Source organism: Eschscholzia californica, unplaced genomic scaffold (genome assembly GCF_041429995.1).
Source record: "Eschscholzia californica isolate CP2 unplaced genomic scaffold, dmEscCali1.0.p SCAF_5, whole genome shotgun sequence".
Lineage (NCBI taxonomy): Eukaryota > Viridiplantae > Streptophyta > Magnoliopsida > Ranunculales > Papaveraceae > Eschscholzia > Eschscholzia californica.
In genome coordinates this window covers 12,974,550-12,991,035 of record NW_028238472.1, presented here as the reverse complement: position 1 = coordinate 12,991,035, position 16,486 = coordinate 12,974,550, and the positions used below count along the sequence as shown (strand labels likewise).

The 16,486-nt window shown below is 37.3% G+C and overlaps 2 protein-coding genes across 3 annotated transcripts; one reads left to right on the top strand and one right to left on the bottom strand.

The window, feature by feature from the left end:
- Positions 1–1,138: 1,138 nt before the first annotated feature.
- LOC147537200 (glycerol kinase-like) lies at positions 1,139–3,888 on the top strand. Its single transcript, XM_086640234.1, has 4 exons — positions 1,139–1,546; positions 1,638–1,859; positions 2,103–3,084; positions 3,525–3,888. Exons 1-4 carry the CDS (start codon positions 1,407–1,409, stop codon positions 3,768–3,770), a joined length of 1,590 nt encoding a protein of 529 aa, XP_086496360.1. The 5' UTR covers positions 1,139–1,406; the 3' UTR covers positions 3,771–3,888.
- A 182-nt stretch (positions 3,889–4,070) lies between these two features.
- On the bottom strand, positions 4,071–7,938 carry LOC147537199 (uncharacterized). 2 transcript variants are annotated; one of them, XM_086640233.1, is made up of 4 exons: positions 7,676–7,857; positions 7,394–7,493; positions 6,905–7,270; positions 4,071–6,812 (listed from the first exon to the last, which is right to left on the bottom strand). In XM_086640233.1, the coding sequence occupies exons 3-4, from the start codon at positions 7,249–7,251 to the stop codon at positions 4,202–4,204; spliced, it is 2,958 nt and encodes a 985-aa protein (XP_086496359.1). In that variant the 5' UTR covers positions 7,252–7,270; positions 7,394–7,493; positions 7,676–7,857; the 3' UTR covers positions 4,071–4,201. The 2 variants fall into 2 exon arrangements, with proteins under 2 accessions (XP_086496359.1, XP_086496358.1); XM_086640232.1 differs by lacking the exon at positions 7,394–7,493 and having other exon boundaries at positions 7,676–7,938.
- Positions 7,939–16,486: the final 8,548 nt, after the last annotated feature.

The window sequence follows — 16,486 nt, the reverse complement described above, 5'->3', positions numbered from 1 at the left end:
AATAGTGAATGTTAAACACCAAAATCATCTGAGGAATTCAACATTATAACATAAATCAAATCATTATAAAAGAAGTTGAAAATCCAGAAATCTTTTGAGATATCATAACTTTCATAAGATGTGTGACTGAAACCCTCTTCATTTGATTTCTAACAGAAAAATTCTTCAGAGAGAGTAAAACGAACTGTCGATTTCATGGCCGAGGAGGGATTGTCGTATGATATTTAGGGCTAAAATTATTGGAAGATGATGGAGTAACCTATCTAAGGAAGTTCAACGACTAAGATTCGACAATTTGTATTCAGTTGAACGTTTCAAGTTCATCTAGAAATCTATCAACGTGACAACTGTTGGGATACGTAGCATATTCATTCATTCACGTAAATTCATTAGAATTAGTTAGCACTCACATCGATTCATTAACATTAGTTAACAATAAACCATCATTTATTGAAAGGTAGATAAACCTTGCTTGCAAAAGATGACCAAAATTTATCATGGACATTTATTTTGTCCTATTCAGCATCCATTAATTTTGTTTCAGTCAACAAAACAAATTTTGTTTTGCTATATAGATAGACCATCAATAAGAATTGAAAAAAAAACATATTATATCAGGCAAGATTGTGTTTTGCCCAACCCAAATTTATTGCGGGGTCGAGTTTGACGGGCCCGCTGGACTCATATTGGAGCCCAAACTAAATTTAGAATAAAACCCTGGTCAACCTAATCCGTCATTCGTTGGGGTCGGGCCTCCCTAAACGACCAATTCCAGACGAGCCCATTTCGATTAGCACCACTTCATGACACGAATGACATGAAAGGTTAACGAGAGTGCTACATGTACAAGATCCTTGACAAAATTTGTGACTTAATGACTCTTTTTCACTAAAAGACAAAAATTGATCAAAGCTTTTCAAAGCTTGACTTTGATCGGGACCGTTGAAATGACATTTTGTCAAGAATCTTGTGCCAACAACGCGTGGGCACTTGGGCCCATGACTATAGTTGAGATCTAGTTTTCGAAGTCAACACGAATTGATGACATTTGAATCTAATGTCTTAAGTCAAACAATGACGACAAGTCAATCTAATCTATCCACGTGGCACATATAACATCACCATGATGTGGAAAGATTTGGGTAATGATGAAAACCAATAACCATGGAAAAGATGAACACGAGAGAGACTCACAAGAAAGAAAGGAACTTTCTCTCTCTCTAACCCAACCAAAAAAAAAAACCAAAGTTTTATCTACTGAAATTCAGGCTAGACTTCTTCAGCATCCCGAAAAATTCTCTGCCATCACAATTCATCTCTTTCTTCTCTCTCTAACATCTCAATATCTCTGTTTTTTTCATTTTTCAATCTAAAGATTTTGTACCATTTCATAGACTTCCAAAGAAATGGATCATGCCCATGATCAAGTTTATATTGGATCTCTTGATCAAGGAACCACAAGTACTAGATTCATAATCTATGATAAATCTGCTAAAGCTATTGCTTCTCATCAAACTGAGTTTACTCAGTTTTATCCTCAAGCCGGGTAAAAAAATGCAGCCTTTTTTCTTTTAATTCTTCTACTTTCTCTCTCTCTCTCTCTCTAAAAGTTTTGATTTGTGGGTTGTTTTGATTAGATGGGTAGAACACAATCCAATTGAGATTTTAGAAAGTGCTAGACTTTGTATGGCAAAAGCTATTGATAAAGCAACTGCAGATGGGTTTAATGTTGATGGTGGATTAAAAGCAATTGGAATTACAAATCAAAGAGAAACTACTCTTGTTTGGAGTAAATCTACTGGTTTACCTCTTTATAATGCCATTGTTTGGATGGATGCTAGAACTACAAATATTTGCAGGTAATCAAAATTTTTGAGATTTCAAGATTTGGGTTTTGTTTGTTTTCAGATTTTGATTGATACCCATGTTTTAGATTTCTGATTTAATTTTGTTTGATATTAAATCCTTGATTTTGACAGAAACCTATATTTTTCAAATCTTGCTACTTATATCTGAGATTCTGAAACCTTCTTCTTTTATCCTTTTTTGGGTATTTTTGTTCCTGACAAGAATCCATTTGGGTTATGTTTAAATTTGTGTAGGAAATTAGAGAAAGAATTATCAGGAGGAAGAACACATTTTGTTGAAACTTGTGGATTACCAATCAGTACTTATTTTAGTGCTATGAAGCTTCTGTGGTTAATTGAAAATGTTAATGGAGTTAAAGAAGCCATTAAAAAAGGAGATGCTTTATTTGGAACAATTGATACTTGGTTGATTTGGAATCTCACCGGAGGTTCCGTTTTACATGGAGTTGAACCCGGTTTACATATAACAGACGTATCAAACGCGTCTAGAACAATGCTTATGAATCTTAAAACCCTAAATTGGGATCAACCCACATTAGATGCTCTAGGAATTCCCGTTGAAATCCTACCGAAAATCGTTAGTAATTCCGAAATGATTGGTAAAATTGCAAAAGGATGGCCAATTTCAGGGGTTCCAATCGCGGGATGTTTGGGTGATCAGCATGCTGCAATGGTGGGTCAGGCCTGCAAGAAAGGCGAGGCCAAAAGCACGTACGGAACCGGGGCATTTATACTACTTAACACTGGCGAAGAACCAATCCATTCCAAACACGGGTTACTAACCACTCTTGCTTACAAACTTGGCCCAAATGCCCGACCAAATTATGCGTTAGAGGGTTCAATAGCGATTGCTGGTGCAGCGGTTCAATGGTTAAGAGATAGTCTTGGAATAATTCAAAGTGCAAGTGAGATTGAAGAGTTAGCTAAGAAAGTCGAAAACTCTGGAGGAGTTTATTTTGTTCCTGCTTTTAATGGTTTATTTGCTCCGTGGTGGCGAGATGATGCACGGGGAATTTGTATTGGAATTACGAGATTTACTAACAAATCTCATATTGCAAGATCTGTTCTTGAGAGTATGTGTTTTCAGGTTAAAGATGTATTAGATTCCATGCATAAAGATGCAGGTGAGAAAGGTGAAGTTATGAATGAAAATGGAGAGTTTGTTCTTAGAGTGGATGGTGGAGCAACTATTAACAATCTTTTGATGCAAATTCAGGTTGGAAATCATCATATTTTCAGTAAATCTTCTCTCAAACACATTTTTTTTCTCAATAATTTTGCTTGCTTACAGTAGGGGTGGGAATCCGGCCGGTCAGGGTTACCCATGGGTATCTTCATTGTCCAGGGGGACGGGCCACTCAGGCCAGTCTTTCGGCAAATAATCAAACCCGAGTTTGGCCTGTTTATTGGTTTGATCTAGCAAGTTCATTTCAGGCCTTGGCTGCTTCGAACTCGTTTTGGTGGGAAGCATGTTGCGCCTTCCGATCATCTTCCCACCCCTGGTTTAGAAGCTCTTCACACCCCAACTCGAAACTAAACTCTTTACTGAAAGAGTTCAATAAGAAAAAAACAGTTTCTAGTTTCGATTACGAGACCATTTGAAATTGAGAGATTGTGATTACTGTCTAAGTTTTGTTATGTTATTTGAATGAGCAGGCTGATTTGTTAGGTAGTCCAGTGGTGAGACCATTTGACATTGAAACAACAGCTCTAGGAGCAGCTTATGCAGCTGGATTAGCTGTTGGAGTTTGGACAGAAGAAGATATTTTCATGGACGAAGGAAAAGGTGAAAAACCCACTGTTTTCCAACCCAAGTTGGATGAAGAACGAAGGAAGAAGAGAGTGGAGTCTTGGTGTAAAGCTGTAGAGCGAACGTTTGATTTGGCTGATCTCTCTCTTTAATTCTAACCCTCTACCATGTCTTTGATTTTTTTTCGTTTTCTTTGAATTTGTTAACCTTTGTTTTCATTTCATTGACACATGATTGCCTTATGAATAAAGAATAACTTGTTCATGTTAACATTAATCTTCGATGATACAAGAATTCTTTTTTTTTTTTGTAGATTCTGTGAATGTCATTCTAATTTTTGATGATTTTGACATTAGGAAACAGTCTTCAGATCAAACAACATATTAATGTTTTCTTCATTACTTATTAAGAACCCATTCTACTAAATCAATATGAGAGAGAATGTGACAATCGACACCGAAAAACTGACAATTTATTGAGGAAAATGCTTCGTGTTTGAATCTAAGATTAAAATAACAAAATGGATTCAAATAAACCATATACAAAGAGTCACATTTAAAAGTTAAGCCTATTCAGTTTGTTTTCAAGAAGCTTTGTTGTCCCCTTCCCCATTGGACTTGTTGCAAGGAACTTGTTTTTTCTCTGAATCTTGGATTCTGATTCTCTTCCTCATTGGTTGACCCGCAGACCCTGAACTGCCAAGCCCATTATGGGGTCGAGTTCGGGGAGGAAGTACTAATACTTTCTCAGAGGATTCACTAGTCACAGGTTTCTCCATATCAGGGAGAACATTTATCGATTCTGAATAAGTTAACCGAAGAGCTTCAGAACTGAAGTAATTAGAACAATAATCATATGGATTCTTCCGACAGTTCTTAAAGACGGCAATAGCATGAGAACAAGGTAAACCGGTTACTTTCCATCGCCTGCAAGTGCATTCTCTTTTATCCATATCAACAACGTGGCTTACACGTTCGTGAACCTCAAATACGCTTTCAGAAGATCTATATACTTTATGAGAACGAGATTTTATCGTCTCTTCTTTCAATTTTTCTTCCCTGAGTGGAGATAGTTTCGAAGAACACTTGCTTGAATCAATACGTTGAGTATTAATCAACTTTCTCAACTTACATATTATTGCATTAATCTTCTCCACCATTGGTAAATTTCGCGCATCTAATATCCAGTCATTGATTGATCTAAGAACATCTAAGGAGATAAGATAATGCTCCCCCTTAAATTCAGAATTTGCCCAAAATTGTGGGTCGATATTATTAACCCAATTGAAAGCTGACTCTGAAACAGATTTGATTTTCTGAGTGCATTTTCTAAACCCTTCTGGTCGTGGGGCATGAGCAGCAGCAAGAAAGTTAGATTGCAGAGAACCTTTTCCATCACCGTGAAATGGACCTTTTGTGTTTCTCATAAACTCCTCCAAAAGGTGGTGTATACAATACCCATACTGAGAATTCTCGAATACTTTGAGAACTTTTTCTCGTAAACCCTTATTTTTATCCGATACAAATGTTATTGATCGGGAAGATGAAATTACAGATCTCAATTGCTCCAAAAACCAACGCCAAGTATCATCATCTTCTACAACAACTATAGCAAAAGCCACTGGAAAATCAGAATCATTTCCGTCCACCGAAACTGCAACTAGTAAGGTCTCTAGGTTCTTTGATCTTAGAGAAGTAGAGTCAAGAAAGATAAGGGGACGACAACCATTCTCAAAACCATGTAAAGACGCATGAAGAGAGATAAAAATACGCTCGAAGCTAAAATCATCTTTCGTTATAAGTTTAGCAACACTACCCGGGTTTGTTTCTATTACCTTATCGCAAAACCAAGGTAACTGATTATATCCATCTTTATATGACCCTTGAAGATGTTCTCTTTCCATATGCATTCCATGCGAAGCCTGTGAATAGTTCAATTCAATTCCAAATTCTCGACATATATCATTTACGATCTCCTTGGGCTTTGTATGAGGACTATCTCGAAGTGATTCCTTTACCAAAGTCACCAACCAATGCTTTGTTGATTGGGGATGATGAGAGTATTTGCAACTATTTCCTGATGAATGTGATTTCTGAAACTCTTTTACCTTAAACGCTTGTGCACATTCATCCCAAGATGCATTAATCCGCCATGGACACCCATCGCCTGTACATTTAGCACTTACATGGTCTGTGTCATTCTTTTCTAATTCATAGTTGAAGTGATTTGCAATTGCAAATTTCCGTAATACATCCCGAAATTCATTAACGTTCTTGAATTCCTGTTCGACACTAGCTATACCATTTTTCCATGAATTCATCAGTTTTTGTTGCCCTTTACCTACATAATTAGAGCGAGAAACAGAACGATCAACTTTCTTAGTTTCCATTACTCCGTTGGTATCATTATCGGAAAATGAAGTGGGTATTTCATGCCCAGGATCATCATAAGAGGAAACACCATTTCCGCCATTACTACCAGCTTTCGTATACCCATTATCTACTTGTTGTCCAACTTCATCATCTATAGAACAAATCATGATACCATTTGCATTAATTTTCCAAGAAGCAGTTTTCCTTTTTTTCCGAACATCGTTAACATTGCCATTATCAATGGAAGTAGGGTTATCAACAACTCCACCTGTGAAACGGCCGGTAGTGTGTGCAGATGCATCAGCTCTAATGGTGGCAGGATCTTTGACAGAGTTAGCTCTAATGGCGGTAGAATCCTTGACAGAGGTGGAGTTAGTGTGGGTAGACGCATCAGCTATAATGGCAGCAGGATCCTTAACAGAGCAACCTGTAATGGCGGCAGGATCCTTGACAGAGGTGGAGTTAGTGTGTCTAGATGCAACAACTGAAGAGCTAGGTCTAATGGTGGTAGGATCCTTGACAGAGGTAGAGTTAGTGTGGGTAGGTAACAGAATTGAAGAGCTAGCTCCAATGGCGGCAGGATCCATGACGGAGGTGGAGCTAGTGTGTGTTGATGCAACAACGGAAGAACCAGCTGTAGTGGCGGAAGGATCCTCGATAGAGGTAGAGTTAGCAACGATTGGGGCAGCAGTAGATGAATCAACAAGAAGTGTAGTACTCACACCCATGGCATTTGAGGAAGAAGCTTCTGCAACAATTTGAGTAGTCGCAGCAGTAGAAGTTGAGAGAGAAGTACTTTTTGCCGAATCCGATACTTTCACCCTATTTATCCATCACATAGTAAGTCTCTAATGCAATAAATCAACGACTTAAATCAGAAATTACATAAAAGAGATAAGCTAAAAAAAAACTACCTGTCAGTAGGACTCGTTGGTTTATTCTGAGTGATGGACTCATTTTTCACCACAAAAATGTCCGCACATACCAAATGCCCATGAAAATCGATCATTCGTTGAAGGTCTTTGTCATTAGATAATGTTATTAAAGTACTTTTATTAGTAGGGAGCAAGTACTTGACAGAAAAGGTTTTCATGTCCATATTCCACGTCTCCGCTAGTTCTAACATAAGACTATCAAGTCGAGTTTCGGAATTGACATCAATGGCATGAGCTTCTCCACCATTATATGATAAAGATCCATCCTTTTTTGACATAAATTTCCCACCAGATTGACAAATCAGTATCAGTTTTCGATCAGCCATGATCTCACATGAAAGTGAACTAGAATTAAACAATTAACACCAATTAGAACTTGAATTAGGAAGAGGAAATTCACATCTAATGACTAATATCAATGAACTTTAATGTTAATGACGGAAACCCGAATTAGGCTACAATACTTACAGCACAACGGATGGTTATCAGTCAAAGTAATGCAATAGGAAACCCTAATTAGAGCATTTGTGAAGAAACGGTCTCGATTTCATCGGCACTCAAGCAAGCTCTGAAAAAAAAAATTAATGCAAAGAGAAAACCTGATGAAGTTTATCGATATCATCTAAATAAGGAGAATTAGGTTAACAGATAAGAAATAAACAAAATTGAGAGTTTTTATTGTTGATCAAAACAACATATATCTTATTTGCAGAAAGAGATCGGAACCCTAAATTTTGATATGGAACTTACAGTGCTATGCCGGCCGACGGAAGGACATTCTGTTAGATGGAAGCTTAACTTGGGGTTTTTCCGAAATAAAGGTACGAGAGGGAGAGAAGTGTTTAAGAAAATAAATTTGGAGGACTAGTTAGGAAAGATAAGGCAGCTTTGGGAACATTTTAGGGTTTTAGCTAATTTAGACAAAATAAAGTAAATAAAAATAGGTAAAAAGAGAGGAACAAACATTATGTAACAATTATTTGGATCAAAATATTATAAAGAATTATTATCATGTTTTTATGTCTTATAATTTTTCTTTAAATTTCAAGTAAATATAATTTTTTATCAGATGTTGGGATATGAATAAAACTTATATAAGATTGTTCGGTATCTTTGCAACAAGATTCATTTTAAATACATTCTCAAAAAGAAAAAACAGAAAAAATGGCGTCGTTTTCTTTCGCAAATTGGGCTTGCAAATCTTACAATCTCGGTTTGCAAATCTCACAAATCGGGTTTCCGAATCTTACACTCAATTTGCAGAATGTAATAACCCAATTTACAGATATTGCAAACTCAATGCAAACCGGACTTGTTGATCTTGCAAACTGGATTTACAGATTTCGGAAAATCGATTTTACAAATCTAGAACCCAAGAGAAATAATTTACATTGCCAGTTATTCAAATCTGACAAAGCTTCTTCTTTATCATGACCGGGTTTGCGAAATGAGTTTTCTTTAAATTTTAGAATGCCCCCCAGAAATCCATGATTGATGGGCTCATACGACAACTAAGCCCATGAATTGAAGGCTATTGGGCCCGACCCTTTTACCTCTGGGCACCCCGAAGGTAACGTCAAGATACACGTGTATTTCCAGCCATGGCTAAAGAGGTCTGTCCTCACCAGCAGACCTCCCTCCATATATTCGTTGGGGAAGCGTTATTGTCATTCAAGATGACAATATACCGGATATACCCGTTAGGGGGTTACAATACCCGTGTTAATGGTGACAGCTCCAAGCGTTACCCATTGAAGACGACAGGTCACACCAGGTGACGGTCGACCACAAACACCATAAAAGAACCGAGGGGAAGATGATACAGATCATTTGATTATCGCCGAACACATCCCATATTCATCTGACATCCAATTCCCGCCTAATACACTCGATCATCGAGCAATCAGCAAATACACCCCCACCATCTTCTCTCTTATAAAGAGCAAGCATCTGAGTGATCATCGATATTCCTTCCTCTCACCTAAATACAATTACTCTTACGCCCAAGTGCAGGACTCTTCCAAGCACAAGACTTGACCAAGGGTTTGTCTACACTTTCTCTCTCCTGGGCAACCTGACAATCAAGGAAGGACGACCATTACTTTCTCTCTCTTAAACGACCAGACGACCGTTCCTTTCTCTCCCCTGGACGACCAGACGACCGTTCTTTTCTCTCTCCTGAACGACCAGACGACCGTTCTTTTCTCTCTCCTGGACGACCAGACGACCGTATTATGAAAGGGCGACCCGCCTTTATCTCTCCTGACGATCAAAGTAGGCAAGCTAATTTATCTCTTCTGGAGGTCAGGTCTTCCACATTTCACCCACGTGAATATTCACAAGGTCAGGCCTTAAAGCGTACCATTTTATTTACGGTGCATACCCTCGACCAAGGCAGGTCACTAGGGCTGCTTTACTCAAGGACAAACCTCATAGGCTATCATAATCTCTCTCCATACAAGTCAGTCACTTCGTAGAGTGCGAGCTCCGTCCACTCTACGAGTCGTGCCTAAGCTCCAACCATTATCCAACCAATGGTAACATTATAAGGATATCACTCGCGCACTTATTACTTCTCTTGCAAGCTTACTGACTTGACCGTCGGAGCCCCCTTAGGTCGGCACCATCCTGGTCTCAAGGGACTTACGGTCACGTGTGTTGTTGTATCTTGTCGAAGGTATAAGTCTAAAGACGTCGTCGGTGCTCGCAAAAATATTAACAGGTGGAGGTTCGACTTCCGGTTAACGATCCGGTCCAGCTGACTTCTTGACCCACGATTACTTACCCTCACACTAGTATTGTCCTCAGCGTTTTTTAATAATGCATTCTCGGCGTCATGAACGACAACATCTGGGATGTTTTCCAAGACCGGTTGTAGTGGCTAAAAGTCGTATCAGACTTACTTCGCCTAAACACCGCATAGGCTCAACCTTCTTTGCACAAATATCACTCGCCTACTGGTTAAACACTCTCCAACGTGGGATTCAACCCATTAGAAGTCTTGATCAGGGTCGGCCCTGACTTTTTGGTGGCCCGAAGCTGACACGACAAATGTGGCCCTAACTCTTACTTGTACGTATATTTCAAAGCGACCCCAACGGTGGGCTGGCTCATGGTGCAACCTGATTCCACCCACCTGTGCTTTTGTAAATATACTCATTTTAAATAATATCTTAACAGAAGTTTTATGACTATGTCAAGAGTCTGAATCCCTCTCACATTTTTTAATTTTCTCTTTCGACAATTTTTTTTCTTGAAATGACGGCTTTAATTTTTTTTCCTCACCACAACTATTACCAATAATGCGAAAAATGTGCTAAATTATATTTTAGAATAAAAATAGATATAGGCCTAATTATATTACAATTACAAACTACGCTCGAAATTCAGATCTAAATTAACACCCTGTAATTTTAGCAAAACAAAATTTTTAGGTTTGCTATATAAATCTCTTCTGATATGCATGATACCACTTAAGTGCATAAATTAAATATAATGAGTTAAAGTTAATTAAGATATTATTTACGAGACTCTTTTTCTTCGACTTTCTTGGTAGCCAAAATGACCAAGAATTCTTGAATCCTATCGAATCCCAGTTTTGATAGGAATCCTACTTAGAAATCTTGCAACCAAACACACCATCAGAGAATCACAGTGGGGTTCGCTAACAGAAAATTTACTTACAAAGTATTGCCTTGATCCCAACTATTCTAAGGATAGCCCCTAAAGAAAGTGGTTAAAGAAAATTTACCACATTCAAATGAATGGGGTAGGCGCGTACAACACAAATGAGGCGCCTTTAAAATCCACATGACATACTTGCTCTTCTATTATGAAAAGGAAAGAGTGATTTAACTATTGGAACACAAAGACTCAATGAGCACTTATCATTACACCACAGTCCCAAAGAAATTAAGTCTAATTTGCAAGACATACAAAGTACAACTAACAACATAAGTAGACCAACCCTAAACCCTAAACCCTAAACCCTAGAAAAGCTTATGGAATCACCTTTTCAAGTGAAGCTTCCCTATTTCTCTTTCCCTAGCTCTAGTTATGAATCACTAAAATTTGGTTTTCATTAACTGTGAGTTTTAGAAGCTTTTATTAAATAGAATTTCACCAACCCGCCATTTTTGTTTGAATAGCAGTTAGATATACTAGGAACTTTATAATACTCCTAAAGTCTTAGAATATTAAACTTCATAATGTTCAACTACCATCAAGATCATGAAAGATATGATATTTAAAAAGAGTTGAAAGATTTACAACTTTATATTTATATTCTTTTTTGCATGTCGAAATCACACCTGAAAGAAAGATTATTTAGGCATCTAAAATGTTAGACAGAAATCTTTACAACTCGGAGTGTCAAATAGGATTTTTAGAATTTTTATTAAAAATCATTTCAAAATGAACACTCTAACTCAACGAAGATTTATATGTAGTTAGAGGGGTGATTCTATGAGCTCGAGCTCATCAGGCAAGGCGTGAGCTCGAGCTTGTGGGTCGTTGATTTAGGATCATGACCCAGAATCAAAGCTACCTTCCTTTTCAATTCTTTTTCAATTACAGGGATAGATAAACCAATAAAAAATGAGTCAGCAATATACATTAAGCTACAAATTTTCCACTGCCCCACAATTTTTAACACAAACAAATTAGTTCTTTAATTGATTCGTGCCCTCTTCATGAACATGCCCCTAAAGAGGTGTTTGTCTTAACACGGACTAGAGATGTAAGTGGAAGTTCATTAGATTTGGTATATGCTTATTCCTATCCAAATCCTAATGTCTCATAAGAAACCAGAGTTTGACTCTCACAAATACATGTCATCACTCACCACCCCAATCGAATAATAAGAATAAAAATACGATCTTTCGTGTTGAGATATATATGTGTCACCACTCGGTCGAAATAGCTTTTAAGAAATAAAACTAAAAAAGAAATTAATGTTGGTACTCTGAACATTAGATTTCATGTGAGATCGAATTTATCTCATAACTAAAAATACTGCGATAACAAAAATAAATCATAAAGCTACTCTTTTGCCCTCGCGGTTTTATGAGCTACAAATGTTCAAAAAGCTACAAATATTCTTACCGCATCAGGTAAAAGGTTGGATTTCCCATTACTTCTTGTTATTTTAATAAATGTTTTCATTTATACTTATTTCTTTTGAATATAATACGGTATCTATTTTTAAAAAATACTGTATTGATAATAAATATATTATATATTTTATAATAAATAACAAGTAAGATTATTTGAATTGATCTGATTATACAATTGATATAACCTATTGATTGAAAAAGAATTATAATGTAAGAATTTCTAATATCCAAATTCGATTAACCCATCGAATTTGGATTCGGATATTAGGAAGGGTATTTAGTAGATATCAAACATGTTATTGCACCCCACAGGAAGAAACATATACTTGATTTAACTAAGTCATGTTTACACCCCCCTATTTAATGGTGAAACAAATATCTCTTTGAAGCCATGTTCACTGCTTGAAAGGGATGAGAAAAACTATGAATTCCCGGTGACATTTTGGTGGTTGAAAAAAATGTGGAAAATCAATAACAATTTTCCGTACAGTAGAGAGGAATGACAGTTTTGTGAATAAAGGTAACTAGATGACTAATTTATTATTGATTTTAATTGTCCCTTTATTTGAGGAAGAATCCAGCTGTAACTTTTGGATGATGGTTGATCCTTGAAGATCAAGGGCCACCAGCTCGAGCTCATACCTCCCCGTATGAGATCCAAGAAGATTGTCTAAATTCAGAATGTTCGCTTAAGTATTTCTAAGTGTCAGATCCATCAAACTTTAGTTTGAAGCAAATAGGAGCTTTATTCCTTAATTATTTTGTTCTTTTTTAACTTTTGGGGTGATTGTACAGCGAATATAATTATTTATTTATTTTTTGAATATTGACTACAATGATCATTACAAAGGCATTGAGCAAATAGAATTATATATATATATTTTTTGAATATTGATTACAATAGCCATTACAAAGGCATTGAACAAATAGAATTATAGTATCCGATCCAAAAAAAATTAGAGAATTTCTATTTTTGCTACCTAGGAGATAAAATTGGGTACTGCACACCTAGGGGTGGGAATCGGGAGGGCACAGACGGGCTCGGGCTACAATGTGTCGGACTCGGGCGGATCGGGCTCGGATAAGCGGAGCCCGCAGTAGGGAGTCGGGCGGATCGGGCCGGACAAAACACTCACTTTAAGTGACCGTAGTCCGTCCGAGCCCAGTTGCCCGAGCGGGTTCCAACGGACTCGGGCCGGATGGGCTCGGGTTTTGGGGACTTAAAAAATATTTAAAAAAAACAATTCTTTAATAAAAAAACAAATAATTAATTAAAGTACCATTTTATATATGATTATATCATAAACAAAATTACATAATTTTCAAAAGATCCATACTAATAACAAAAAGTTGTAACACTGGGACGGCTCTAATAGCACAAAAAAACCCAAGTTTACAGACTTTTATCTTTCCACATTTCTCAACTCAACAACTATAACAAATTAAATAAAAACAAAATCCTCAACAAAACCTTTAAATCTCAAGAACTAGAGTTAATTCCTATATGGCCCCCTACTTTGTGACCAGCTTCCTTTATGGCTCCTTTTTTTTCGTAAATTCAAATATGACCCCCTATTTTCAGGTAAATGTCATTACTACCCTTCCTAATTCTAAATTTAAAACATTAAAACAAAATTATTTCCACCTCACCCCCCTCTCTCCCTCCACCTCATCTCACCCTACACCTCACCCCTCTCTCTCTCCAACTCACCTCTCTCTCTCTCTCCAACTCACCTCTCTCTCTCTCTCCAACTCACCTCTCTCTCTCTCTCCAACTCACCTCTCTCTCTCTCCAACTCACCCTTCTTCTCCGGTGAGGTGGCCGGCCGGAAAATTTTCCGGCCGGCCACCTTCAAATTAAAAAAAAAAAAAAAAAAAATTTCTCTCTCCTCTCTCTCTCTAATTTTTTTTTTTTTTTTTTTAATCTCTCACCTCTCTCTCTCTCTAAAACTCCGGCGAAGGGGGTTTCCCTTCGCCGGAGGATCTGTTCACGAACAGATCTGTTCGTGAACAGATCTGCTGTTCACGAACAGATCTGCTGTTCACGAACAGACTTGCTGTTCACGAACAGATCTGTTCGTGAACAGAGAGTTGTTCTCTGTTCACGAACAGATCTGTTCGTGAACAGCAGATCTGTTCACGAACAGATCTGTTCGTGAACAGATCCTCCGGCGAAGGGAAACCCCCTTCGCCGGAGTTTTAGAGAGAGAGAGAGGTGAGAGATTAAAAAAAAAAAAATTAGAGAGAGAGAGGAGAGAGAAATTTTTTTTTTTTTTTTTTAATTTGAAGGTGGCCGGCCGGCCACCTCACCGGAGAAGAAGGGTGAGTTGGAGAGAGAGAGGTGAGTTGGAGAGAGAGAGAGAGAGGTGAGTTGGAGAGAGAGAGAGGGGTGAGGTGTAGGGTGATATGAGGTGGAGGGAGAGAGGGGGGTGAGGTGGAAATAATTTTGTTTTAATGTTTTAAATTTAGAATTAGGAAGGGTAGTAATGACATTTACCTGAAAATAGGGGGTCATATTTGAATTTACGAAAAAAAAGGGGCCATAAAGGAAGCTGGTCACAAAGTAGGGGGCCATATAGGAATTAACTCCAAGAACTATGATTATATCAGTTCTTGAAATTTTACATAAACTCATGAAATTTAAACTAATAATACTTGAGAATACTAATTAAATAAATAATATGAAATTCCTATGCTGCAAAACTTATAGGATTCATAGGCTCATCCATCCAACCTAGTTCTTCAGTTTTGAAATCAAAATCATCAACTTTGAAATCAAAGTCTAGGTTTAGAAGATCATTTTGTTGTTCCTCTTCAAATCCACATAATTGGAGATCATCCCACTCTCCAAAATCGTCGAAAACTTGCCCAAAATCATTCATTAAGAACAATCTAACTCAAACCCAAGTTCGAGTTCTCGCTCGATTGATGAAGGAATTAATGGCTCCTCAAATAAATCTGAACCGGGTATTTGCTTCTTCTGTTCTTGATGATGTTTCTCCTCTAGGGTTCTGTCTGGAAAAGAGAGAGAGAGGTGGAGGCGGAAAGAGATAGAGCGGTGGTAGATTAGGGTTCGTTCTAGAAAAGAGGGGGTTTTTATAGCCGTGTTGGATTTAATCCAACGCCTGAGATATTATTTAATCTCAGCCGTTGGATTAAATAAAAACACGCGGATCTTGTCGGGCTCTCTTTCAGGGTATCCAAACGGGCAACCTCTCGGGCTTTTTAATCGGGCTCGGACTCGGGCGGACTTTTCAGGCCGGGACTCGGATTTGAGCCCCTGTCCGAGTCCCGACCCTATAAGCCCGAGCCATCGGGTCGGGTAAGCTCGGCTCGGTTGGCTACGGGTAGCAGTCTCTAACGGTCCGGGCCGGACCCCGAAGTCTCATACCATTTTCCCAGCCCTACACACCTAGGTTTTTTTTAGTGTTTTCTTTATTCTTTCAGTTGATAACAATAATACTCCATCTAAATCAACTAAGATATCATCACTTTAAGATAAAACAGAATGTAAGAATCTAAAAGGAAGATTAGGTCAAATTGGATATCTAATTAAATTTTAATATTGAGGTAGAAAATCTAAATACGAAATGTAATATGACTTGGAAGAAAGAGCAAATAGAATCAGGGATAAACAGATTAAAGAGTAAGAAGCAATTTCGTGAAGAAATAGTAAGTTGTAATATGTCTATATTATACACAAAACAAAATAAACAACAAAAACTTCAAGATGAGTTAGGGTTTCAAGCAACCCTTAAATCTCTAATTAGATTATTCCAATCTTAACCACACCTAGAAGCAAATACATATATGTATGTATGTATGTATGTATGTATGTATGTATGTATGTATGTATGTATGTATGTCTATATGATTTCCTCTAATTTAATTCAATGAATCAATTGGATTCTCGAGACTTAACTGAAAGTTCTATAAAGAACTCCGTAATTGAAGAGTTTGACCAAACTAAACAATTAAATCAATGGACCATACCCGCAATAAAATCAAATAAAATCTATAAAAAAGGATTTTTTGATTTTATTAGTCAAAATAATATCAAGACTCTTGAACAGTCAATCGGACTTGACCAAGAAGTCAAAACCCTTAGACTTTTGAGTCTTAAAGATATTGAAAAGTATTTAAAATCTAAATACAACTACCTGCACATTGGATGCATTCAAATAGCATTCAAACCTTTGACTTTGGCCGGATTAAATGCCAGTATCTTATCCTATTTGCGAGATGCTAGGTGTTTGGATTTCTTACCATCTTTAATGGGAATAATCCAAACTAGTTTATGCCATGGACCGGTTTATTTTAATGTTTACCCGAATTTGACCTTATCTTTGACAGATAGAAATCTGTTTGAGGCCGTGTCCCTGCATATTCAAACACAGGGATATAATTTTCTCCCTGGATCTGAGACAATATCAGTAATATATAGGAT